Source organism: Telmatherina bonti (assembly GCF_933228915.1).
Source record: "Telmatherina bonti genome assembly, chromosome: 4".
Classification (NCBI taxonomy): Eukaryota; Metazoa; Chordata; class Actinopteri; order Atheriniformes; family Telmatherinidae; genus Telmatherina; species Telmatherina bonti.
Genome location: NC_136622.1, coordinates 35,244,015 through 35,270,735, shown reverse-complemented (window position 1 = coordinate 35,270,735; position 26,721 = coordinate 35,244,015). Strand labels below are relative to the sequence as shown.

General features: G+C 46.1%; 1 protein-coding gene across 4 annotated transcripts; it reads left to right on the top strand.

The window, feature by feature from the left end:
* Positions 1-301: 301 nt before the first annotated feature.
* Positions 302-22,887, top strand: acss2 (acyl-CoA synthetase short chain family member 2). 4 transcript variants are annotated; one of them, XM_079238707.1, is made up of 20 exons: positions 302-477; positions 1,326-1,519; positions 2,984-3,179; positions 7,422-7,513; positions 7,634-7,737; positions 7,815-7,887; positions 8,610-8,685; positions 9,752-9,860; positions 10,237-10,281; positions 15,418-15,555; positions 15,684-15,854; positions 15,998-16,131; positions 17,358-17,490; positions 17,652-17,708; positions 18,775-18,855; positions 18,945-19,053; positions 19,308-19,376; positions 20,270-20,446; positions 20,932-21,006; positions 22,028-22,887. In XM_079238707.1, the coding sequence occupies exons 2-20, from the start codon at positions 1,393-1,395 to the stop codon at positions 22,153-22,155; spliced, it is 2,094 nt and encodes a 697-aa protein (XP_079094833.1). In that variant the 5' UTR covers positions 302-477; positions 1,326-1,392; the 3' UTR covers positions 22,156-22,887. The 4 variants fall into 4 exon arrangements, with proteins under 4 accessions (XP_079094833.1, XP_079094831.1, XP_079094834.1 ...); XM_079238705.1 differs by having other exon boundaries at positions 10,234-10,281; XM_079238706.1 differs by lacking the exon at positions 302-477 and adding an exon at positions 609-734 and having other exon boundaries at positions 10,234-10,281.
* Positions 22,888-26,721: the final 3,834 nt, after the last annotated feature.

The window sequence follows — 26,721 nt, the reverse complement described above, 5'->3', positions numbered from 1 at the left end:
ATTAGAAAACTTTGACCTCGATTGAGTCATTGTTCAGTCTCGCGCGACACAGGAAATATCACGTGCGTACAGTGGATCTGTCTCACTTCCACAGGTATGTCTATAATAAACCGTCATGATTTAAGAACAAATCACCAACGTTTACAGATTTACGTGACATTGAAGTGTACTGAAGGAGATGGATGGTGTAAATTCCGAGCCTTTTAGCGGTAAGAAAACGCATCGTGGTTTCTGATTGGCTGGCGCTCGGGGCTAAACAGAGTTCACGCTCTCGCTGTTAGCACAAAAACCCTCAACACGACACTAAAACGTCTCATCCCAGCTTACAGAAAAGGATGAAATATACGCAACTGGCAGAAAACACGTATTTACATCTGATTATTAAAGATTTATTCAGTATGCAAAGCTAAAGAAAAAAAAAATAAAAAAATAAAGGCCTTCCGGGAGACACGCGGCTTCATCTCGATGCTTTTTGGAGTAAGCTAACAGAGTTAGCTTAGCTGTTAGCTTAGCATAATTCTCACTCACCTGTTTCGTGCAGCGCTTCCAGCATCAGAAGAAACACCCAAACTGGGAGAAAACTGGCATGAACTCCAATGCACGCACACATCTACTCGCTTTTGGGTCCAAGCGCAACTTTTGCACGTCGGGATTAAATAGAAAAAGCGTTTAAAGCCAATCTGGGGAACAAGGAAGTGTGAATGAAATTAGTTGCTAGCCTGGTGTCTCTCTCCGTACGTGCTTCTCATTCACTCAAGTATTTTATACTCGTGCTGCATTAAACTTTACATAAACTTGGTTGTATTGCTAAATAACAAAGGAGGGGAATGTTTTGTGTACAATTGAACCACTTCTGATTAGCCTGCTGAGCTAGCCGCGTAGCCACACATTCATTTTGTCGCTGGTTTCTGCAGCGTGTTTGCATGTAAATTAAACCGGCATGTGAAATAATCTGGCATCTTAATTACTGGTTTCTGCAGCTGAATTGTTTCTGCAGCGTGTTTGCATGTAAATTAAGCCAGTATATGAAGTCATCCTGGAGCTTAATTGCTGGTTTCTGCATCTTAATGGTCTCTGCAGCGTGTTTGCATGTCAATTAAGCCAGTATATGAAGTCATCCTGCAGCTTAATTGCTGGTGTCTGCATCTTAATGGTCTCTGCAGCGTGTTTGCATGTAAATTAAACCTGCATGTGAAATAATCTGGCAGTTTAATTGCCAGTTTCTGCAGCTGAATGGTCTCTGCAGCGTGTTTGCATGTAAATTAAACCTGCATGTGAAATCATCCTGCAGCTTAGTCCATACTTCGATCTGTGTTCATTTAAAGGAACTAGTCTGTTGGTGCTGCAGCCTTGCTTGACTACAAACCTGGAGACGAGCAGACGATTCAGAAAATGATTCCCGACAAAGTCCCGAATAAAGACGTCCTCCATGGATCCGAGGAGCTCAAGAAGGAGTCTCACATCCCCAGCTTTGAGAAGTACAAGGATCTCTATAATAATTCAATCGAGAATCCAGATGGTGAGTCTGTTTAAATGTCTTTTTTTAAATTCAGTAAACTTTTTTCTTGCTCAAACATTAGCTATAAAACCAGCTTTCTTTGTAAATACTTGATGTTTCCCTCTGGTTGTCTCAGCAGTGATTTAATTCAGGCAGATCCATCTTAATTCTTCTTGTTTAATGCCTGCAGATGCTTTAAATTTCTTATTTGACTCAACTTATTGATGAGAGGAGCTACATTTTAGCCGTCTTGCTGGTTGTAAACAGACATAAAAAGAAATATGGCATTCCTTCTCTTTAGACATACAGGAGCTTTTTGCATCCAGCTCCACCAAAATGTACATTTTCTGAATGAACAACATGCTTCCCAGTTTCTCAACCATGTTTCCACCTGCAGGGAGTTATAGACAAAAAAAATTTACATCACAGTATTTGACTTTTTGCAAAGAGCTGTCGCTCAACTAATCTCCAGAAGGGACCAGTGGTCCTGTTTCTGCAGAACCAGAAGCTGCAGGTTGAGAAGGTTGGTAAATGTCACGTCTGACTCTTTTCAGGTGTTTCTCAGAAGATAAAATATCTTTATTCATCCCCGTGGTGAAAAACTGAGATCTGAAACAGCAAAGTCATCAGAAAAAATAAAATAAAAACTAATAAAGAATAAAAAATGTTAGAAAGTGAAGCACTCTGAGAGCGCAGACCCACTCCAAGCCATTAAAACGATGCTACTGATTTGGGCATTATTTATGTGAGAATGATCCCCGCCTTCCCGCAGTCAGGAATCCAGATTCTCCACTAAATCTAATCATGGGTTCCTTTTGCTTTTTTCTAAAAATTTCACTAAAATCTTTGAACCTTTTTAATTATGCTGCTGACAGACAAACCAACGCTGCAGAAAACACAACCTGATAAGATTGTTCAATATTTACAATCCGTAAAATAATAAATTATATTAGATACACAAAGCCAGTAAAGACGTCTAAGTGATGGAGAGATCTGAACACATCTGTTAGTTTTAGAGATGATAAAAGCGTCCAACTCGTGCAGCTACTGGTTGTGTGTTTTTAAAACTACAAGTGGGCTCAGTGGAACAGGACCTGACATGAGGATGATGATGATGATGATGATGTGCGTGGATTCAGCTCTGGACTCTGACCATGTGTGTAGAAATTCCTCAGTTATAAAAATCCTGACCATCATCTGTCAGCAGATTCTTCACACGTAGATCTTCTGTTTGGTAAGATGTGTGACTCATAGAAATTCTGAATAACTCTCTGGGGGAAATTTTTTAACTGCTGTGATGATTTTTCTGGGGTTTATTGCATCAAATTGTGTCAGGAGTTTCAGCAGCGTTATGAAAACATTATTCCAGAGCAGGAAAGCAACAACAGAAACCTGTTTGCTTTAAATGTCTGCAGCCTTTGTGCTCCTGCACGTCGTCATTAAAGCCATGGTTTCACCAAAACGTGCATCTCTTTCTGGCTGCAGAGTTCTGGGGGGGCGTTGCTAGAGACTTCTTCTGGAAAACCAAACACACAGGTCCGTTTCTAGACTACAACTTCGACGTGACCAAAGGAGAAATCTTCATCAAGTGCATGGAAGGAGCCTCCACAAACATCTGTTACAACCTGCTGGACCGCAACGTCCACGAGAGGAAGCTCGCAGATAAAATTGCCTTCTACTGGTGAGTACGGCGCTGCGTGCAGGAAACCTTGAGCAATCACCGGTCCTGCTGTTTGTCAATCTTTGTGGAAGACAGCGTCAGTAGTTGCATCACTCTGCTTTGTAACTTTGGCATGTTTTCAGCTTTTTGTGATGCAAAGCCACACGTCCCGGATCAGAACCACCCATCAGCCGAGGGATGTTTCTGATCCCGTGTTTATTGTCTTTGTGAGACAAACAACAAAACTGCAGCAGCTCTTTGATGCATTAAAACCTCCACAAAACGGCCATAAAAAAACACACCTTACAGGCATAAATCATCCTCAATAGGCTTCAATAAAAAGGAAAACCTTCAGCAGCGCTGCTGGCATTAAGAGCAGACGGGGGAATGTGTGTGTGATGTGGTCGGTAGCGGCTTCCAGAGGGCAGCGGTGTAGGATGGAAGAGTCTGATGATCCAGAATTAGTTCATGACGTGTTTCCATTAAAAGCTGGGATTTATACATGAAACAAGCAGAATCCTGGAGAATAATCGTCCCCTTTTCTTTTTCTGCTGCTGTTCTGTTGTGTTTCTGCTCTTTCAGACGTCTCTGCTTCTGGTTTGATGGAAAGCGGTGGCGGTTCAGCTAGCAGAGCACTGCTGACCTGCTTTTCAGCTCCGTTAACGTGATTAAATCTTCTCTCGCAATCAGGCTGAGAGCCCGGAATACGTCAAGGAAGTATTTCTTCTGAAGTCTTATCGACAGGTTTTACAGTCGGCCGTAAAAAGCTGCCGTCATCTCGGCTCACGGATCTTTCTGCACTTGTTGTGAACGAGTTCAGTCTAAACGTCGTCGTGTTTGAACTGGATCTGAAATCGTCTTTTTGTTTTTCTGGACAGCTTCTTCATCGCGTTGATTCCACCTCGGTGATTAAATGATGTGATATCGTTGCTTGTTGAAGGTTTAAGTTGGTTTTAGCACCATGTAGTTGGTGTAAGACGCGTTCCAGATGACCTTTGTTGGGTTTATTCTGAAAGGGGGGGGGGGGGGGGGGGGGTTCTGGTATGTATGAAAGTTGCTGCAGAGCTGCATTAACTAAACCTGCACTGTTCCAACTTTTCCATCTGATACATGTTCATAGAGCTTCCTTCTGGAAACCCACATTCTTCACACCAGAACGTTAAAAATTTACAGACGTCTTCATCATATTTCCTCTTCATAAACACCATGAAAGGTGAATCTGCTTTAAGTTGCTCCTCCTTTCCCCTTAGATTCCCCATTTCTACTCACAGGATTTACAGGCCTGGTCTCGTATTTCTACTCACAGGACTTAATTATAAATGATAAAAAATAATGATAATGATAAAAAATAATATAATATATAAATATTTGTCAGTTTTCCTTTAACTAAAACCTGGAGATGATGAAAGAAGTAGGTAGAAATGGTGCTGATGTGTAGCCTGGTGTGCACGGCGTCGTGTTCTAGTCTTGTATGAATGAAGCAGAAGTAAATCAGATGGTTTTCAGCCACGGCTGCTGACAGCAGGGTCATGCCTCCACGTGTCCTCAGGTAGAAAAACCACAAATACGTCTGATCTGAAACACCTTTAGAATAAACCTGAAACGTGAGTTTCCTTGTAGAAAAACCGGCTTTGGTTCCTCGTTTCAGTGACGTAAAGCAGCCCAGACTGGATTCTGTGCAGAGACGGGACGAGACTTTTACTTTACAAGTTGCCTGAAAAGATGGAAGGAAAAGGAACCAGGAGAAAGACGCGGCTTTCGGCCGGTAGCAGAGTGAGGTGACGCTCTGCAGACTGAAGAGAGAAAGTCTCTGCAGGGTGCAGAAACGCTGCTCGGTGTCGTTGACCTTCAGGGTTCAGAAACCCCCAAACCTTTGTAAAGCTTTCATTGCTGTCAACAGCACATGAGCTTTTGCAAGTTCCTGAAACGGTCAGGATGATGTTGTGAAAAGGGTTAAATAAGTCTGGTTTCACAACAGGGTGGAGGTTGTAGAAACATTCAGGCGTTTGGGTGGAGGTGGGTGCTGACGCCGTGCAGGCCGACAGAAGATGGATAAAACTCACGTCTCAAACCCTTTCCTGCAGCGTACGTTTATTTTCCACCCTTCCAGGTTGTTGCATCAGGTTTATTTCCTGCTCTTTACTTTTGTGACCATGGACTTCAGCTGGTTATTCTTCTTCTCAACAAGAACAAAATAAAACGTCATTTTTCCCATCGGGCTCCCAGAAGTATCGCGTGATTGGTCGGATATTTGAGGTGGGCGTGGTTAACGTGGAAAGCTTTCCGCTGCTGAACAGATTTAATCACCAGCTGATCAGCTGGGGAGGAAGTCGGGATCTGTTGACAACATGTGGCTTTTAAAGACACAAGACTCCTCCCGTCACGTGCACGACTCCTCCCGTCACGTGCACCACTCCTCCCGTCACGTGCACCACTCCTCCCGTCACGTGCACGACTCCTCCCGTCACGTGCACGACTCCTCCCGTCACGTGCACGACCCCTCCCGTCACGTGCACGACCCCTCCCGTCACGTGCACCACTCCTCCCGTCACGTGCACGACCCCTCCCGTCACGTGCACCACTCCTCCCGTCACGTGCACCACTCCTCCCGTCACGTGCACCACTCCTCCCGTCACGTGCACGACTCCTCCCGTCACGTGCACCACTCCTCCCGTCACGTGCACCACTCCTCCCGTCACGTGCACCACTCCTCCCGTCACGTGCACCACTCCTCCCGTCACGTGCACGACCCCTCCCGTCACGTGCACGACCCCTCCCGTCACGTGCACCACTCCTCCCGTCACGTGCACCACTCCTCCCGTCACGTGCACCACTCCTCCCGTCACGTGCACCACTCCTCCCGTCACGTGCACCACTCCTCCCATTACGTGCACCACTCCTCCCCTCACGTGCACCACTCCTCCCGTCACGTTCACGACTCCTCCCGTCACGTGCACCACTCCTCCCGTCACGTGCACCACTCCTCCCGTCACGTGCACCACTCCTCCCGTCACGTGCACGACCCCTCCCGTCACGTGCACCACTCCTCCCGTCACGTTCACGACTTCTCCCGTCACGTGCACCACTCCTCCCGTCACGTGCACCACTCCTCCCGTCACGTGCACCACTCCTCCCGTCACGTGCACCACTCCTCCCGTCACGTGCACGACCCCTCCCGTCACGTGCACCACTCCTCCCGTCACGTGCACGACCCCTCCCGTCACGTGCACGACCCCTCCCGTCACGTGCACCACTCCTCCCGTCACGTGCACCACTCCTCCCGTCACGTGCACCACTCCTCCCGTCACGTGCACCACTCCTCCCGTCACGTGCACCACTCCTCCCGTCACGTTCACGACTTCTCCCGTCACGTGCACGACTCCTCCCGTCACGTGCACCACTCCTCCCGTCACGTGCACCACTCCTCCCGTCACGTGCACCACTCCTCCCGTCACGTGCACCACTCCTCCCGTCACGTGCACGACCCCTCCCGTCACGTGCACGACCCCTCCCGTCACGTGCACGACCCCTCCCGTCACGTGCACCACTCCTCCCGTCACGTGCACCACTCCTCCCGTCACGTGCACCACTCCTCCCGTCACGTGCACGACCCCTCCCGTCATGTGCACGACCCCTCCCGTCACGTGCACCACTCCTCCCGTCACGTGCACCACTCCTCCCGTCACGTGCACGACCCCTCCCGTCACGTGCACGACCCCTCCCGTCACGTGCACGACCCCTCCCGTCACGTGCACGACCCCTCCCGTCACGTGCACCACTCCTCCCGTCACGTGCACGACCCCTCCCGTCACGTGCACGGCCCCGTTGCAGACGAAGCTTCTTGCAGACCTTGTGGCTGTGCACACACTGGCTCAGCGTGCCGGATTGATGCTCGGGCTGCGACGTTTTACTCGTCTCACATTTCTGTTCCATGAAGCCTGACGATGATGATGCATCGGTGTGTTTTTCTTTATTTCTGCACCTTTTCCATCAACGAATAAAAGCCATCAGACAACGATTGATACATTTTTATTCATGTTTGCTTCAGAAGTCTGAATGTCCTGATTCACGTCAGCGACATGAAAACTTCACGCGTCACCATGACGTCACTTTTACGGCGATGCAGAATCGTCTGCGTCCGCGTCACGATGCATTCAAGGCTCCTCTAAGAAACGCACCTCTTTGTGTTCTCATCTTGTGTTCTGATGATGATGATGATGCGGCAGTGTGTTGAAACAAGACGTGTGTTTCCCGCTCCCCCAGGGAAGGCAACGAGCCCGGCGACGAGCTGACGGTGACGTACCGAGAGCTGCTGCAGAGGGTCTGCCAGTTCGCCAACGTCCTGAAGTCACAGGGTCAGTTAAACTTTGTTTCCTCCTACATGTACGTTTATTGTCGACAAGCAGCATCCTCCACCCGCTTGCTGTGGTTTTATATCATTTTATTCCAGACTAAACGTTGGTTTTTGTCTTCAGGGGTGAAGAAGGGCGACCGCGTGTCCATATACATGCCCATGGTGGTTGAGCTGGTGGTGGCGATGTTGGCCTGTGTTCGTATCGGAGCCGTCCACTCCATCGTGGTGAGTTTTCCATTAACATGCATGTTGTAAATGAATGACGGCCGGCTGGAAATGAGACACTAACTGTGTGTGTTCAGTTTGCTGGTTTCTCGGCCGAGTCTCTGTGCGAGAGGATCGTGGACTCTCAGTGTTCGCTGCTCATCACCGCAGGTCAGTGTGGCGCTGGGAAAACTGGGACGAGGCGAGTTTCCGAACCTCTGTTTGAGACAATGTGCTGAGTCCAGACCTGAGATAAAAGTCTTATTAGATTAGAGATAAACCATTTAATCCACTGGTTAAATCCCAGCATGTGAAGCCAACACATATTCCTCTTTAAATGCTGCAGGAGGTCCTGCAACTGGGTCACAAAGCCATATAAACCCAGGTCCTGTAAAGTCACAATTCACGTTTTCTTCTTACATTTCATATCAGAGAAATGATCCTAGTTCATATCCAGCAGTTAATGTGTGTAAAATCACACAGATGCAGCTTTATATTTGTGTTTTTTTAGAGCCAACAAAACAAAAAAGCTTCATGCTTCTGGAAACACTAAATAAATCCTGCATGTTTGCTGACATGGAGGGACTAACGGACCTCTACCTGGACACGGGAGGCGGTTCTGGAAACGGCATTACACATATGGTTGAGGGGAGAAAAGCCATCCAGCTGTTGCTGCTGTTTGCATGTTAATAACACGTGTAATAATGATCATATTATTGATCCTAACACATCAGGACACGACGAGTCAGTCGGGTTGAAAAACGCAAAATTATTCCTGATAACCAGTTTGGGACTTGTTCCGTTTGTCCATTCCTGTTTTATTTGGATATGTTTCTGTGTGTGTGTGTGTCTGCATTATCGATTATCTGCGCTTTTATTTCTCATGTGATCAGATGGTTTCTATCGAGGAGATAAGCTGATCAACCTGAAGCTCTTAGCTGATGAAGCACTACAGAAATGCAGAGACAAGTAAGCTGTTTAAGTATTTTCTCTCTCACACACACACACACACACACACAGGTTAAGGCTTGATTCAGTCACAAACTGAACCCCTGCATCTCCTTCCTCAGTTTAACACGTCATTTCTCCTCCTCATTCGTGTTTGACTCCTCGCAGGGAGTCGTGCCTACTCCGCAGGGTGGTTGCCATGGATACCATCCTGCAAGGGGGGGGTTGGTGGGGTCCTGCACTGCAGCCCTGCCTTCCCTGATCGGGCCGGTCCCCATGTGGGCCAGATGTTTCTCTTCTGTTTTTATGTCGAAGTTAAACAGACAGAAAGCAGAAGCCAGTTCGTGTAAAGGGTGTGTGTGTGTGTGTGTGTGTGTGTGTGTGTGTGTGTGTGTGTGTGTGTGTGTGTATACAGTTGTGCTCATATGTCTTCATCCCCTTTCATTAAAGAAAAGGCTGAATTTACAACAGTCACTCAAATAACTGGAGACTTAAAAAGGAACAATAACTAAAGAATTGCAAAAATATAATTTAGTAATATAAGACACTGTTTTTTCATTTAATTGAGTTGAAGAAAGAAAAAAAACAAACAAACAAATTGGTCCTGGACAAATTAGAGACTTTTCTGTTGAACAGTGGGACAAAATACCTGTCAACAGGTGCAGAAGTCTGACTGAGAGGAACAGAAAACACCTGACTGGAGCGGAAACATTAAAGGATTGTTCAACTAAATATTACTTTATGACTGATGTAATATGTAATAAATTATCTTATTTATGTGCTTTTTAAAAAAAATATTTCTATTGAACCAGAATTAGAAAATAATGTCATGATTTTAATCAAATTGTTATTTATTATTACTTTAGTCAATTTCAGCTGATTTTACAGGCAGCTGTTTTTTTTTTTTTCCCTTCTTTAATGAATAAATATGAGCACAATTGAAAAGTGTGTGTGTGTGTGTGTGTGTGTGTGTGTGAAAGCGTATGATCAGGTGTGTTGTTGAACTTGGACGTGGTTAAGTGACTCGGGACGGAGCGACGGCGCCGTGACGAGGGAAGTGATGGATTGTGGTGATCTGTGTCTGCAGAGGTTTTCCCGTAGCGAGGTGCATCACGCTGAAGCACTTATCCAAAGACGCCGAGGAGACGGTGGGCTCCAGTTCTCCTCCTGCCAAGCGCTCCTGTCCTGATCTGCAGGTAAACGCTTCCCGTCCTTCCCGCCTCAGTCAGTCCGACTTGGGTTGAAAGTTCGGTTTGTTCCTGTGGTACTGATGTGGTTCAGGATGGAGTGTTTGTGTCGTACGTGATTCAGCGTCCATGAATCAGATCATGTAGAAGTAGAACATGGCAGGAACAAACCCCGACCCAACGCTCTGGACTGACGAGGAAAACGTCCACTCCAACGTTTTCCGGTTCTTCCTCCATCAATCTCATCGTTTCATTTGACATCAGTGACCCTGATTTTCAGTTTTGTGTTCATGAGTTTTACTTTTTTCCAAAAATAACTATTTTTCCTTCAATAACTTCCCCTCCCTCCTTTTTTTGTTTGGTTTCCCTCCCTTCCATTCAGCAGGACAAACTCACAGGAAAAGTAAAGAAAATGCGTCCTCTTCCACAGGTATTTCCTAACCATCTTCCTCCACTAACCTCTTTGTTTTTAACTTCATTTTAATAAAGAACCTTTTTATTTGTATGAACAAGAATAAATGTAATCACATCTTAAAGTTTGCCAGACTGGTGAAGACTAGGTGAAGGCGAGGTGAAGACTAGGTGAAGGCGAGGTGAAGACTATGTGAAGGCGAGGTGAAGACTATGTGAAGGCGAGGTGAAGACTAGGTGAAGGCGAGGTGAAGACTAGGTGAAGGCGAGGTGAAGACTAGGTGAAGGCGAAGTGAAGTCGAGGTGAAGACTAGGCAAAGGCGAGGTGAAGACGAGGTGAAGATGAGGTGAAGACGAGGTGAAGATGAGGTGAAGGCGAGGTGAAGACTAGGTGAAGGCGAAGTGAAGGCGAGGTGAAGACTAGGTGAAGGCGAAGTGAAGGCGAGGTAAAGACTAGGCAAAGGCGAGGTGAAGACGAGGTGAAGATGAGGTGAAGGCGAGGTGAAGATGAGGTGAAGGCGAGGTGAAGACTAGGTGAAGGTGAAGTGAAGGGGAGGTGAAGACTAGGCAAAGGCGAGGTGAAGACTAGGCAAAGGCGAGGTGAAGATTAGGTGAAGGCGAGGTAAAGACTAGGTGAAGGCGAGGTGAAGACTAGGTGAAGATTAGGTGAAGGCGAGGTGAAGACTAGGTGAAGGCGAGGTGAAGACTAGGTGAAGATTAGGTGAAGGCGAGGTGAAGACTAGGTGAAGGCGAGGTGAAGACGAGGTGAAGGCGAGGTGAAGACTAGGTGAAGGCGAGGTGAAGACTAGGTGAAGGCGAGGTGAAGACTAGGTGAAGGCGAGGTGAAGGCGAGGTGAAGACTAGGTGAAGGCGAGGTGAAGGCGAGGTGAAGACTAGGTGAAGGCGAGGTGAAGACTAGGTGAAGGCGAGGTGAAGACTAGGTGAAGGCGAGGTGAAGACTAGGTGAAGGCGAGGTGAAGGCGAGGTGAAGACTAGGCAAAGGCGAGGTGAAGATGAGGTGAAGGCGAGGTAAAGACTAGGTGAAGGCGAGGTGAAGACTAGGTGAAGATTAGGTGAAGGCGAGGTGAAGACTAGGTGAAGGCGAGGTGAAGACTAGGTGAAGATTAGGTGAAGGCGAGGTAAAGACTAGGTGAAGGCGAGGTGAAGACTAGGTGAAGGCGAGGTGAAGACTAGGTGAAGGCGAGGTGAAGGCGAGGTGAAGGCGAGGTGAAGACTAGGTGAAGGCGAGGTGAAGACTAGGTGAAGGCGAGGTGAAGGCGAGGTGAAGGCGAGGTGAAGACTAGGTGAAGGCGAGGTGAAGGCGAGGTGAAGACGAGGTGAAGGCGAGGTGAAGGCGAGGTGAAGGCGAGGTGAAGGCGAGGTGAAGGCGAGGTGAAGGCGAGGTGAAGACTAGGTGAAGATTAGGTGAAGGCGAGGTGAAGACTAGGTGAAGGCGAGGTGAAGACGAGGTGAAGACGAGGTGAAGGCGAGGTGAAGGCGAGGTGAAGACTAGGTGAAGGCGAGGTGAAGACTAGGTGAAGGCGAGGTGAAGACTAGGTGAAGGCGAGGTGAAGGCGAGGTGAAGGCGAGGTGAAGATGAGGTGAAGGCGAGGTGAAGACTAGGTGAAGTGAAGGCAAGGTGAAGGCGAAGTGAAGGCGAGGTGAAGGCGAAGTGAAGGCGAGGTAAAGACTAGGCAAAGGCGAGGTGAAGACGAGGTGAAGATGAGGTGAAGGCGAGGTGAAGATGAGGTGAAGGCGAGGTGAAGACTAGGTGAAGGTGAAGTGAAGGGGAGGTGAAGACTAGGCAAAGGCGAGGTGAAGATGAGGTGAAGGCGAGGTGAAGATGAGGTGAAGGCGAGGTAAAGACTAGGTGAAGGCGAGGTAAAGACTAGGTGAAGGCGAGGTGAAGACTAGGTGAAGATTAGGTGAAGGCGAGGTGAAGACTAGGTGAAGGCGAGGTGAAGACTAGGTGAAGATTAGGTGAAGGCGAGGTGAAGACTAGGTGAAGGCGAGGTGAAGACTAGGTGAAGACTAGGTGAAGACTAGGTGAAGGCGAGGTGAAGACTAGGTGAAGATTAGGTGAAGGCGAGGTGAAGACTAGGTGAAGGCGAGGTGAAGACTAGGTGAAGATTAGGTGAAGGCGAGGTGAAGGCGAGGTGAAGACGAGGTGAAGGCGAGGTGAAGACGAGGTGAAGGCGAGGTGAAGGCGAGGTGAAGACTAGGTGAAGACTAGGTGAAGGCGAGGTGAAGACTAGGTGAAGGCGAGGTGAAGGCGAGGTGAAGGCGAGGTGAAGACGAGGTGAAGGCGAGGTGAAGGCGAGGTGAAGGCGAGGTGAAGACGAGGTGAAGGCGAGGTGAAGACTAGGTGAAGGTGAAGTGAAGGCGAGGTGAAGACTAGGCAAAGGCGAGGTGAAGATGAGGTGAAGGCGAGGTAAAGACTAGGTGAAGGCGAGGTGAAGACTAGGTGAAGATTAGGTGAAGGCGAGGTGAAGACTAGGTGAAGGCGAGGTGAAGACTAGGTGAAGATTAGGTGAAGGCGAGGTAAAGACTAGGTGAAGGCGAGGTGAAGACTAGGTGAAGACTAGGTGAAGGCGAGGTGAAGGCGAGGTGAAGACGAGGTGAAGGCGAGGTGAAGGCGAGGTGAAGGCGAGGTGAAGACTAGGTGAAGGCGAGGTGAAGACTAGGTGAAGGCGAGGTGAAGACTAGGTGAAGGCGAGGTGAAGACTAGGTGAAGGCGAGGTGAAGGCGAGGTGAAGGCGAGGTGAAGGCGAGGTGAAGACTAGGTGAAGACTAGGTGAAGACGAGGTGAAGGCGAGGTGAAGGCGAGGTGAAGGCGAGGTGAAGACTAGGTGAAGGCGAGGTGAAGACGAGGTGAAGATTAGGTGAAGGCGAGGTGAAGATTAGGTGAAGGCGAGGTGAAGACTAGGTGAAGGCGAGGTGAAGACTAGGTGAAGACGAGGTGAAGGCGAGGTGAAGGCGAGGTGAAGGCGAGGTGAAGACGAGGTGAAGGCGAGGTGAAGACGAGGTGAAGACGAGGTGAAGGCGAGGTAAAGGCGAGGTGAAGGCGAGGTGAAGGCGAGGTGAAGACTAGGTGAAGGCGAGGTGAAGGCTAGGTGAAGGCTAGGTGAAGACGAGGTGAAGACGAGGTAAAGGCGAGGTGAAGGCGAGGTGAAGGCGAGGTGAAGACTAGGTGAAGGCGAGGTGAAGGCGACATGCTGAAGTTCAAACTGAGCATCAGAACGAGGAAGGAAGGAGATTTAAGTCACTGATTTACTGGATGTGCAGCAACTGTTATGCTTCATGTCAACATGGAGCAAAACCTCTGAGGAATGTTTCCAACAGCTTGTTGAGCCTATGAAACCAAGATTTAATGCAGTTCTGAAGGAAAAACCGGGTCCAACCCGGTACCAGAAGCTGAACTTTATCAAGTCGTCTCCATCAGGTCTAAATGCGTTGAGATGCTGTCGTGTGATTGGCTGATTAGATGCTGTGTTAACAAGAAACTCTTCTGCTTTTTAGACCAACCACAAGAAAACATTGAACATCAAGTCACGTCTTCAAGGAAATTTAAATGTTAATTGCAGACAGACGTAGATCACAACCAGTGTAGATGGAGGATGAGCTCGGTTATCTGATGCAGCGAACATACATGCAGTCATTTCTGTTTGATGCCGGCTGTTCAGGCAGCAGGCTGTTGATGATGGTGAGATGTAGCTCCATTAGAGTACATTTCCTGGTCCTGGTTCACCTCTCAGACTTCCATAACCCTAAAACAGAAGCGTTAACAAAGGCTAACTAACCCTGACTTGAACCCTGACCTTCTGGCGGACTGGTCTGATGTTGAGGAGCTGCTGGGTTTACAAACTTTCCCAGTTTGTGAATTTAAAGACCAGCGTTGTGAAGTTTGGTGAAACAAGCAGATGTTTGAGCTTGGCTGCTTGCAGACAGGAATCCTGCCGTGATCAGAGACATCAGGACACTTCATGGCCGGCGCTGTTGACTTTTCTCCCCTGTGAAGGTAAATAAGATGCAGGCAGGACCTGCAGAGAACCACAACGGTCCCGTTGTCAGATCAGAAAGGGTGAAAACTGCTAGATCGCCGGCGCCGCTGCTGCTTATGTTGTCAACCATCTCCAGGGAACGGTACTGTTCATTCAGAGACACTGATCCATGATCACACCATTATTCATCACATCTTCATCACCATGTTGCTAAGAGACCTCTATTCTCACCTGGACATGATGATGAAGACACTTCCTGTCAGACTTTCCACCAATCAGAGAGCTTAAACTGACGGTCCAATCAGGAGCAGGCGAAGGTGAACAGGTGATGAGAAAAGCAGGAAAATAACGATCCTCTATGGCAGGAATGAAGCAGGAAGGCGTTTTGCTGCACGGTGACGACACAGCAGCTGGTTTTGTGCAGATCGCAGATGAACAGCAGCAGAAACATCTGGAAACAGTTTCTGTTGTGTCTGAAAGCCGAGACTTTAGAGATAGATCTGCAGACTAGAAAAGGCGTGTTCAGTGTTGATCTGTGTGTTGTTTCTGTCAAGTTCTGTTGCTCTGGTTGGTTTTTATGCTGCTGTATCTGTTGATACATTTATTTTTCATCACTCCAGCCTCAGACTGACAGCGGAGGCTGTCCTGGAAGCATGTCTGCATGCTGACTGGGATTAAACGCTTCAGCTTCTACATGGACTTTCACATTGAAAGAAAAACAAACACACATTCAGAAACGACAAAAAAAACAAACAAACTTGTGTTTGGAGATGAAAGGGTTAAAAGAATCAGACGTTTTCATGTTTTATCCTCTTTCACATCTAAAATCCTCTACCAGCACTTATGAGCTTTAAATATTTCTTTATTCCCTCATCGTTTTATTTAAGTTCAGTTCTTTTAGATCAGTCGGAGAGCGAACTCCCACTTCACAGGCCTTGTTTGTTTGTTTGTTTGTTTGTTTGCCACTAACTCTCACTTCTCTTCTGTGTTTATAGATCGTAGAAACGTTTTGTGACTGACGACACAGTTTTATTCACAACTCTTAAGATTATTGCGTGTCTGCTTGTCCTCTGTGTGTGTGTGTGTGTGTGTGTGTTTTCTGGCCTGTGGACGTACTTGGTGTTGTCTGATATGTGTGTGTTGTCACACACCAGGTCCCGTGGAACCCACAAGTGGATCTGTGTTGGCACACTCTGATGCGTGGAGCTTCTGACGAGTGTGAACCCGAGTGGTGCGACTCCGAAGACCCCCTCTTCATCCTGTACACCAGCGGCTCAACTGGGAAACCCAAGGTGAGAAAAGGAAGCGGTCAGAAGCGACGCCGGACAGGACGCAGGATACGCACTGGTTCTGACTTTGGCTCCTTGTCGACGTCCATGCTGCTGGTCGTCCATATTGTTTCTCGCCGTCCTTCCTGCAGGGAGTCCTCCACACTGTCAGCGGCTACATGCTCTACACCGCCACCACCTTCAAACTGGTGTTTGACCACCAACCCGACGACGTCTACTGGTGCACAGCAGATATTGGCTGGATCACCGGCCACTCCTACATCACGTACGGCCCTCTGGCCAACGGGGCCACCAGTGTTCTGGTAAGTACAGAAAGGACTGGGAGTGTCTGAAACCGGGTCGTTACTGGTGGGTCTGATTAAAATAATGACATTAATTAGTAACAGTTGTTCTGTTGATCATAGACGCAGTTTAGACTTTAGTTTGTTGTTTCTTTGTGTTCCAGTTTGAGGGTCTGCCCACCTACCCAGACGTGAGCCGTATGTGGCAGATTGTGGACAAATACGGCGTGACCAAGTTTTACACCGCTCCAACCGCCATCAGGATGCTGATGAAGTTCGGCAACGAGCCCGTGCAGAAGTGAGTCCACGTTTTCAGCGCATGGGATTTAGTTGGTCTAAATAAAAAACCTTGGTGTATTCTACAGAAAATAATGCATCTAAGCACTGGAGAAACTCATTTTAAATCAGTCATGTCGCCCACCTGATGGTCACGACTCTGACGTAACTTTCTGCGTCGGGAAAACGGTGGAATCTGGTGGAAAATCACCAGTTCTCTTCCCAGTCCAACGCTGGCATCAAAGAATGAACGATTTCAAGCTGAAATGACACCAAAATGTGTCATTTTGATGGAAGTTAGTGGGATATTTTGGGCATAAAGTGGGAGCATCTGAAAATATAGACGCATCTGTCATGTATTCAGCAGCCGAAGAGCCATTCCTCTGATTTACATTGAGAAAATCATTTTATTTTTTTAATGAATGGAAAAATTGTAAGAATTTAACTGGTTTTTACGTAGAAGTCCTAAAAAGACTGAATGTTTAGTTGTTTTTTTGCAGGTTTGAAGTTTGTTATTGCAGGGATTTGTGAACAAAATGTTTTTAGCTGCTGTTAACGGATGTACGTTCTTCACCATGAAGCTCTGCAGAAAGACAGACTACAAAAAAAAAAAAATTATTCCATCCAATTTATTTTGTTGCTACTCTTTATATCCAAGTCTTTACTCATCAACACCCCTATCCCAAAAAAATCTGGAATTAATTATAAGGAAAAAATAAGCATTTGTGTTGTTTTTTTTGGGATAAATAATACAATAATAGAAATAATCAGGTGGTTGATCATGATTGAATGTTGAAAAAAGTCAGATCTTTGTGTTTGGATATTTCATGCCACAAAGGTAAGCAAAGGGTGCAAAATATATAAAACAGTATAAAAGACATGAAGGAAAAAACTGAGTAGAAAGAATAGTTGCTATCATGCGCGTTCCAATCACAACACAGCCAGAAGTTGATGCTCGGGTATCGGATTGGAAATCCCAAAAAGTGGATTGGTGCGTCCCTAGTTATTGCCAAAAAAAACTCGTAAAATGCTGAGAAGTGCATTAAAGTTGGATCTTGTTTAGTTGGATTTCAGGAGCCTAAAAGGAAAATCTGAAAGTATGGGCTGATTGGAACAAGTTGACGAGGTGGACCTCAGTGAGGGACTTTATATTTCTCTGACTGTTTTTGTTTTAAAAGCTGGAGCTGAAATCCTCTTCCTGGTCCATGAAGGAAACAGTTTCAGTTTACGTTTTCTGTACATTTGCAGGTACAAGCGTGAAACTCTGAAGGTTTTGGGGACGGTGGGAGAACCCATCAACCCGGAGGCCTGGCAGTGGTACTACAACGTGGTGGGAGAGAAGAGATGCCCCATCGTTGACACCTTCTGGCAAACTGAAACTGTACGTTCTTTCTGATCTTCATCAGTTCATTTCGCTGCTTTCTGTTTGTAATCCAGACCCAAAGAAGTCAAAGTCTTCTGATTAATGACTTTGCTTAGTGGAAGCTCCGCTTGGAAAGTAGCTGGAAGTGTAATGAGGTGAAATGTGTTCCCGTCTTCCAGGGAGGACATGTGTTGACTCCTCTACCGGCAGCTACACCCATGAAACCTGGATCTGCTGTAAGTAGACAAGGAGAAAACAAAGTCATGTCTCATTGGTTTATGAGTCTGAAGAACCCTCTGGAAAGGTTGTCAGTAAAGATTTACCACCGATGTGCATAAGATTTTTCTCATGGAAGCATTTTACTGCCATGTTTTAATGGTTAGTCAGAAGAATGAAAAAAAACCCCCACAAATTCAATGAAGAAAAAGACACAAATTCACCTGAAAGTCCATTTATGCTCAACGTAGATAGACGGACAGTTTCGTTTGTCTGTGTGCACATAATCTGGTCCATTTTGAAGGGGCTTAATTATCTGTCGCTTGACACAGAAAACGGCGCAATACCACCAGAAATCACAGGGGGCAGTGTTGAGGTGCGCGCAACCAGCCAAAGGAACAAACCGGAGAAGAAAAAGACAAAGCAGAAACTGCCAAATAAAAAGCACCTGAAGAAAACACAGAAGAAGTTGAGAACAGCAAAACATTTTGTAGTTTTATTCTTCTTCTGGTGTTTTTGGACTGTGTTAAACAACTTTGTAGCGGTGCATTACTGCTGCTAGCCTGAACTCACCACTGCCCCCTGGTGGATGAACTAAATGAACCACCAGGGCAGCGTAAAAGACACGAGGAAGTTTGAGGATGGAGACGTATGACAACATTTACAAACGTAACGGAACAGAAATGGACATTTAGAAACACCATGAAGCCAGGTCAGTGTATGATAGGAGGAGTAAATGCTTAAACCGCCTTCATCTCCATGTAAAGCAGAAGCTCTAAAGTAGACGGTGCTCTTCTCACACGGCTGCTTGGGGTTTGAATCGCTTTGTTAAGATGACTGGGAGCCATTTCTTAAGGGTTTGTATACACAGTTTGTGTGCTAGATGGCAGAACTCTACATTTAATTAGGAACCGTTCTGCAAGTGACAGGTGTTGCTTGTACGAAGGTAAACACAGGTTTTTAACCATTTATTGTCATGTGTGTTCATCTGTTACGACTCTGCTGGGGCAACTGAGCCGAACAAAAAGATCTGTGGCAAGGTGTTCTGGTCTCTACATCAGTGGGAGTCTCTTCTGTGTCCTGCAGACGTTCCCGTTCTTCGGAGTGGTTCCAGCCATCCTGAACGAGTCTGGCGAGGAGCTGGAGGGTCCCAGTGAAGGCTACCTGGTGATTATTATTATTATTATTATTGGGGTTATGTTTCCTTCCTCTTGGCCAGGTTTCATGTTTTATGTTTCATGTTTGTTGTCACGCAGGTGTTCAAACAGCCGTGGCCCGGAGTGATGAGGACGGTTTACGGAAACCACCTGAGGTTTGAGACCACCTACTTCAAGAAGTTTCCTGGATACTACGTCACAGGAGACGGTGAGTCAGAACACACGTGGTGAACAGCGAGGAACGTTTTCACTCAGAGCGCCGAGTATTGATCCGGCACGACCACGGCGAGTCGTCCTGGTCCAGTCGTTTGACCAGGACCCAATGTTCAGTTTGACTCCAAAGCCAGATGTTTTAAGGCTTTTCTTTTTAATACCAGGATAAAAAGAATTGAAACTTCTCCACTCTCCAAGAAAACATCAGGAGTTATTTGTGTTCTTTATCTCTGAAATGTCCTCCTCCAGGTTGCCGTAGAGACAAAGACGGCTACTACTGGATAACAGGGAGGATAGACGACATGCTGAATGTCTCAGGTAAGAAATTCTGTAATAATTCTGAAATAATCCTCGTAATTATAAGATAAAATACATATATTATATAAGATATATATATATTTATAAGATAAATTTATAATTAATATTTTAATTTATAATATAATTTATAATGTAATTTATAGTAATATAATTATACTTAGTTATAATTATTCATTCATTCATTTTCCAAACCACTTAATTATAAGAAATATATTATTTAATTTAATTATTTAGTTTAATTCATTTATGATTAAATATAATTATATTATAATTATTTATGATTAATATTTATATTATAATTTATTATATATATATATATATATATATATATATATATATATAAGATCAAATCTGCTGGTTCTGAGTCCGACTTAATGCACGTGTGAGACAGTCAGGAGGCATTTCTGGATGTTTTTATGCTGATCAGAGAGAACGTCTGGGTCCTGTGACGTCTTTCAGCTGGACAAACTAAATCAAATCGCTTGTCGTGTTTTTTTCACATCTTTGTGAGAATGAATGAGAAAACAGATTCCACTTCCTGATTTTTTTGTTTTGGTTTAAGAGACGAAAACGTTTTTATTTCCGCAGAGCAGAAAGTAACAGTCGTGAATCTTTCAGGAGGTCAGGATCTGTTTGTTAGCTGCTTTTATACCATAATTATAGTATCTTAAATATTTCTGTTTTAAAGATTCTCATATTTTGAAAAATTTAGCCTGAACAAGTTGAATTTTTTTCACACCTGGAAGCCGAGCTGAAGAAAATGTGACGTGAAACCACGGACAGACAACGTGGAGCGAAGTCATTTCAAAATAAAAGCTCAAAGTCAGACAGACAGTTTGTTTTAACGACCTCTTGCTCATATGTTCCCGCTCCGTCCATGTTTTCTCCTCCAGGTCACCTGCTGAGTACGGCGGAGGTGGAGTCTGCTCTGGTGGAGCACAAGTCTGTGGCGGAAGCCGCCGTGGTGGGCCGACCGCATCCCGTCAAAGGAGAAAGCCTCTACTGCTTCGTCACTCTGACGGACGGCGCCACGTACAGCAGCAAACTGGAGGCTGAACTCCGACAGCAAGGTGAGCTTTTTCCTGGTGAAACAGGTCTGAGGAGACCCTCTAACTGTCTGAGGTCAGCTGATCAGCTCCTCCTGCATTGTCCCAGATCCAGATTAAAGACACGAGGAGACAGAGCCTTTTCTGTGGCCCAAAACTCTGGAACAATCTCCCTTTGCAGCTTCTGTTGATAGTCTTTACTTAAAACATATTTCAAGCGTTAAACTCAGGCTAACAGAGAATTTATTAACTTAAGACCGAAATGTTTTCTGATTTTTACATTGGTGGTTCCAGTAGCGTATTACTGTACTGTTTTCTGTGTGTTCTTATATTGTTCAGCGCTTTGGGAGCAGTGTTACTGTTTGGAAATGTGCTAAATAAATAAAATATAAATAAAGTTGACCTTAACTGGTCCAACTCCCCCTAAACGCAGTCTTTGAGACAAAAATCTGATTTAAGCGAAAGCAGCTCAATGTGGGACAGAAATGACTCGTCCGTTTGATTGGCAGTGAGAGAGAAGATCGGCGCCATCGCCACACCAGACTACATCCAGAACGCTCCAGGACTCCCCAAGACCAGATCCGGTAACATCTTCCTCTTTGACAAACTGAATCCTTCATGTCAACAATAAAACAGTTTTTACACATGAACCCAGAAGAAGTTTTAGATAAGATAAACTTTATTTCTGTAGCGCTTTTCATAGACACACGGTCACAAAGTGCTTCACAACAATAAAACATAAAAACCAGTTTTAGACGTTTTTAGGGAGAATGAAACTCGCTTCACCGTTTTCTGTTGAGTCGTCTGTTCATCTAAAACATTAATAGATATTTAAGTTTTATGTATATTTTATTAGTCTATATAACGGCAACGTAGATCTGCAGGCAGCTCAAGTTCTGGGCCACATCGTGGTCTTAGGAGGCTTCCGAACAGCTGCCCTGAGAGGACTAAGAGTTTCCTGGGAAGACCATGTAGAAGAGACAGGGGACAGGGTTGGCGAGCAGGCCGGCGCCCTCCAGCAGCATGCCGGCGCCCCGCGGCAGCAGCAGGCCGCGGGGCGCCGGCAGCAGCAGCAGGCTGCAGAGATTTGGTTCCTCTCTGCAGAGCCGACTTGCAGCCACAGAGGAAACGATCTGGGCTGCAGCAGACGGAGCGTCCAGGTGGATGAAGAGGGGTTACCTGTCGTGTTGTTAGTCCTGAAACTCCCGATACACCCTGAACGCTGCTCATATCGAGCCGTCTTTGTCTCGCACAGAGGTGAAGAAAATCCAGAAGGTTCTTCTAGAGCAAAGCTGTGAAGAGCCGCCGTCTGCGTTCGTCTCGCTGACCGACACGGTTTCTGTCCGAGACGATTTTATAAATCCAACGTGCAAAACCCGTCTGATTTTAGTTTGTTTCGACTTTCTGTTTACATGGAATCAAACCGGATTCCGTTTTTATGTGTTGTTTTATGTTTATGTTAAATTAGACGTGTGTGTGTGTGTGTGTGTGTGTGTGTGTGTGTGTGTGTGTGTGTGTGTGTGTGTGTGTGTGTCCACATCCTACATGAAGGAAAAGATCCCAACAGGACGATGTGACACCGTCCTCTCTCTCCTGTCCCTGCAGGGAAAATCATGCGGCGGGTCCTTCGGAAAATCGCCTGCAATGACAAAGACATGGGCGACATCACGACGCTGGCCGACTCGTCCGTGGTGGATCAGCTGTTCCAGAACCGATGCTGCAGCGCCGTGTGACGGCCCGACGGATGCAGGGAAAGAAGCTCCGACTGCGGCGCGGCGGCGGCTGCAAGCAGAGATTCCATGAACCGGGTCTCATCGAACCCAACGCCTAGATTAACCCAGTCAGGATGACTAGTATTTAAATGACCCCCCCCCCCCCCCCCCCCCCCGGTTTTAACATGGAGGGAAGGTGGACGGCAGGAGGAGTAAGGCGGTGTCTGCTTGTTTCCTCCTTCTGTTGTATCTGATTTTTAACTCTGTGTGTGCCAGAGGCCGACAGAGTTGCAGTGTGAAGCTTTCCGTGAATCAGTCGGACTGCGACGGCGTGTGGGGGGGGGGACACACACACACACACACTCTTCAGCTGCATCTCAACGCTCTTCAGTCTGGTCGGACCCTGTCTTCAGCTTTTACAGCAACATGAAATGACCCCGGCTTCAGTTTCACCGTTTTATTTCTGTTCCATGTTGGCTTTTTAAACGTCTGGTTTTACTTTGGGTTTAACTTTTACCTGTAAATTGTTGGATGTGTGTTTGTGTGTTTGTTTGTTTGTTTGTTTGTTTGTTTTCTCGCTTCCGTTTAGCTTGTAGTCGTTCAGAAGTTATGAGTCTGGAAGAAGCCAGAAGTTCGGAGGTTGAACAGTCACTTCTGCTCAGGTGCCGACGCTTAAAAAAAAAAAAGACAAAAAGATAAAAAATTTTAAAAAATCATGCGGTGTCATCTTTGAATATTAAACAAGACGTAATAATTCTATCAGGCTTTGTTGTGTTTATTGAAAGGAGGAGCTGGAACCATAACCCTCAGCCTGCAGCTCCATCAGTCCCTCTGGTTCCCAGTTAGCTGGTTCCCAGTTAGCTGCTTATAAACCAGACAGACGGAGCCATGATGGTCCACGATGGAGGTCTTCTCGAGACTGGGAACCACTGTCGTGACCAGTTGGACAGGGATACTGGGATGAGATCCTCAGATCCATCCCAGCACATCTGGGACATCATGTCCCATTCCACCCCCCCGATGTCCTGATCCAGGTCCAGCAGGAGAGCGGAATCTGATCTTCCTACTTTAATTTCGACCTGATGTGAATCCAGATGGACGGCTCCCAACACTTCCCACCATGTGATGAATAAAGATTTTCACCCGTCCAGGAGCTTCAGAGGAACTTCTGAGGCCTGAAAGCAGAAGAAACCCATCAGAGACGTTTGGTCCAAGAGGACGGCAGACGTGGGACGATCAGCTTTCGGTCCATGTTGGAGGAACATTCCTTCGCTCTCCAGAAGGTGAAGGCATCTGGAAGAGTCTGTGATGACGAGAAGACACGTTTAACATGATGGAAACCAGTAAACACGGTGGAAACCAGTAAACAGCCTCCAGAAAAGGAACCATATGAATAAAAATACATCTGGAGAAGCTGGTCCAGTTATGGAAGATCAACCTGGACCAGAAAGACCTGAAACAAGTCAAAACAAGCAGACTGTGTTATCTGTAAAAACATGTTGGATGATGTCCAGGACTTTTAATGGTTCTGGGTCTCTGATGTCCAGGGACCCGGACTGGACTGGTAAAGGGGGCTGTTTTCTACAGGAACACCTGCAGGGTGAAGGGAAGGATCCTCCAAAAGATTTTTTGTGTTGCGTTTGTAACAAGAGTGATATGTCTCTCATTCTTTTGTGTTTGGAATTTCACTAAATCCTGATCTAAACCAGGAAATCTCCACTTTATTAATGTTCAGATTGTGTTCAACAAATTGTCTCTGCTCCAGTTTTAATACTGGTACTGCCCCTTTAAGAAGTCGCTGTCTGATGACGTCAGCACTGCATTGTTCTCAGCCCGCGCTTTGCAGTCTGAGGAGATATTGCCATTTTTCTGCTCGTAATTTAACAAAGTGTTTGATTATTTTGACTGTACAAATTGAATTTTTATGATTGTTAATTTATAGGAGCTGTAGACACGAAGTTTTGTGCTGTTTATTTTGTGCAATTACTCGAGTTTGTAGTATTCACATATATCATGCAGCTACAAGGTCTTTCTATGTGTCTGCTAACAGGAGGCTGATGACCACCCTGTGTGAAGCAAGCTGCATGTTACAGCACTTTTCTGTTTGTTTGTACAGAATGCTATTAAAGAACAACTAGCAGCTGCCGTGGCCCAGATGTTTCATTCAGTGTCACGTGCAAGAACACAACGCAGAAAGAACAAGTAATTCCCGGGTGTGGACAAGGTCAGGAAGACCAGACACACTCCCGTTACACGTTTTAACATTTTCATTAATGATTTAATAAAATTTCCTCCTGGGCTGAAGTGGCTCAGAGAGAATTTAGCATCAACAGTAGCTGCCCCCCCTTCACCCCTACAGAATGGTTCAGTCCACAGCCAAACTGGTCTTTAAAAGCCACACTTACAATAAAGCAGCTTTTTACTGGATCTTTGCCAGAAAATTAAAATTACTTGTATTTATTTTTTTTTAAATGAGCAGCTTAATGTAAACAAAATAAACAGCACAAAACTTGTCCCAGCTCAACACCTCTACCCCCCTACCTGCCCCCACCCCCACAGAGGAAACGTCCCCTCTGACACTGACAGCCGGCCAGGTGAGGAAGCAGCTGGAAAAGGTTCGTCAGAACAAGTCTCCTGGACCGGACAAAGTCAACCCATGGGTCCTGAAGACTTGTGCTGCTCAGCTGACTGGAGTCCTGCACCTCATCTTCAACCTGAGTCTGAAGCTGGAGAAGATACCGGTGCTATGGAAGACCTCCTGTATAGTACCGGTACCAAAGAGGCCCGTCCCATCTGGCCTCAATGACTTCAGACCGGTTGCACTGACATCTCACGTGATGAAGGTGTTTGAGAGACTCGTCCTGGCCCAGCTGAGACCCCTCGTGTCATCTGCCCTGGACCCTTTACAGTTTGCATATCAGGCTCAACTTAGTGTGGATGATGCTGTCATCTATCTTCTGCAGCGTGCTCACTCACACCTGGATAGTGTTAAAGGCTCGGTGAGAATCATGTTTTTTGATTTCTCGAGTGCCTTTAACACTATTCAGCCTGTTTTGATGAGTGACAAGCTGCTCGGGATGGGTGTCAGCTCCTCCACTGTCTCCTGGATTACTGACTACCTGTCTGGCAGGCCTCAGTATGTGCGGCTGGGGAACACCCTGTCTGATACTGTGGTCAGTAATGTAGGAGCTCCGCAGGGCACTGTCCTGTCTCCTTTCCTGTTCACTCTGTACACCTCTGATTTCCAGTACAGCTCCGGGTCCTGCCACCTGCAGAAGTTCTCTGATGACTCTGCGGTGGTGGGGTGTATCAGGGATGGACAGGAGATGGAGTACAGGACACTGATTGCAGACTTTGTGAAGTGGTCCCAGGCTAACCATCTGCTCCTGAATGTGGACAAGACAAAGGAGCTGGTCATCGACTTCAGGAGAAAGAGGACACCAGTGGAGCCCATCACCATCCAGGGCTCAGAGGTGGAGATAGTGGACTGCTACAAATATCTCGGAGTCCATGTGAACAGCAGACTGGACTGGAGGGACAACTGTAATGCTGTTTACAAGAAGGGCATGAGCAGACTGTACTTCCTGAGGAAGCTCAGGTCTTTCAATGTGTGCAGTAAACTGCTGGAGATCTTTTACCAGTCTGTGGTCTCCAGCGCCCTGTACTTCGCTGTGGCTTGCTGGGGCAGCAGTACATCCAAAAGGGACATCTCTCGGATTGACAAACTGATCCGCAAAGCTGGACAGGTGGTTGGCTGTCAACTGGAGACATTTGTGACAGTGAGGGACAGGGGGACTCTGGACAAACTGCTCTCTATTATGGACAATCCTGCTCATCCACTCCACCGGACTGTAGAGGGGCAAAGGAGCTCCTTCTCCAATAGACTTTTACAGCTGCGCTGTCACAGTGAGCGCTACAAGAACACATTCTTACCATTCTCTATACAGATGTACAATAACTCCCCACTTTGTGACAGATAACTAACATTCATTTCAAAGCCTCTGTGTAAACTGGCACTGCATTTAGTCACATGTTGTATATATTGTAAATTTCTAAATTTCCATATTCTATATTGCCAATTTTACTTGATATTTTTATTTATCTTTGTAAAAGTGTACATATTCCAGATTGCTTTATGGATAGTACCTATTCTATTTTATTATTATTATTTACTTTTTTTTTTTCTCTTACCTACTATTGCTGTTTCTATTTCTTCCTCTGTTGCTGTTCTGAGCTACTGTGACAACAGAATTTCCCTTGTGGATGAATAAAGTCTGTCTAAGTCTAAGTCTAAGTCTAAACGTGGATCCATCAGGCTGAGACGCCCCGTCTTCCTGCAGAGATGGAATATTATGCTACTAGTCAGACATTTTCAACACAAAGGTGATCATAGATCAGATTTATCAGGGGTGGGAAAATAGAATCGAAAATCAAGTTGTTTTTTTATCTTCACAATTTTGAAATCGACTTAAAAAAAATTTTTTTTTTTTTTTTTCAAATTTAAAAATAATGTATTTTTAAGATTTTTTTTTTTTTTTTTGTTAATATTTTACTTGTCTTTTTGGGCATCATAGCAGCAGAATGATG

What these genes read in the sequence shown, in the direction of transcription:
- acss2 (XM_079238705.1), top strand. Translation starts at nt 1,393, where the DNA reads ATGATTCCCGACAAAGTCCCGAATAAAGACGTCCTCCATGGATCCGAG. An exon ending in GGCAACGAGCCCGTGCAGAA is followed by an intron (nt 16,132 to 17,357) that starts GTGAGTCCACGT and finishes GTACATTTGCAG; the next exon opens with GTACAAGCGTGAAACTCTGA. An exon ending in ACTCCCCAAGACCAGATCCG is followed by an intron (nt 21,007 to 22,027) that starts GTAACATCTTCC and finishes CTGTCCCTGCAG; the next exon opens with GGAAAATCATGCGGCGGGTC.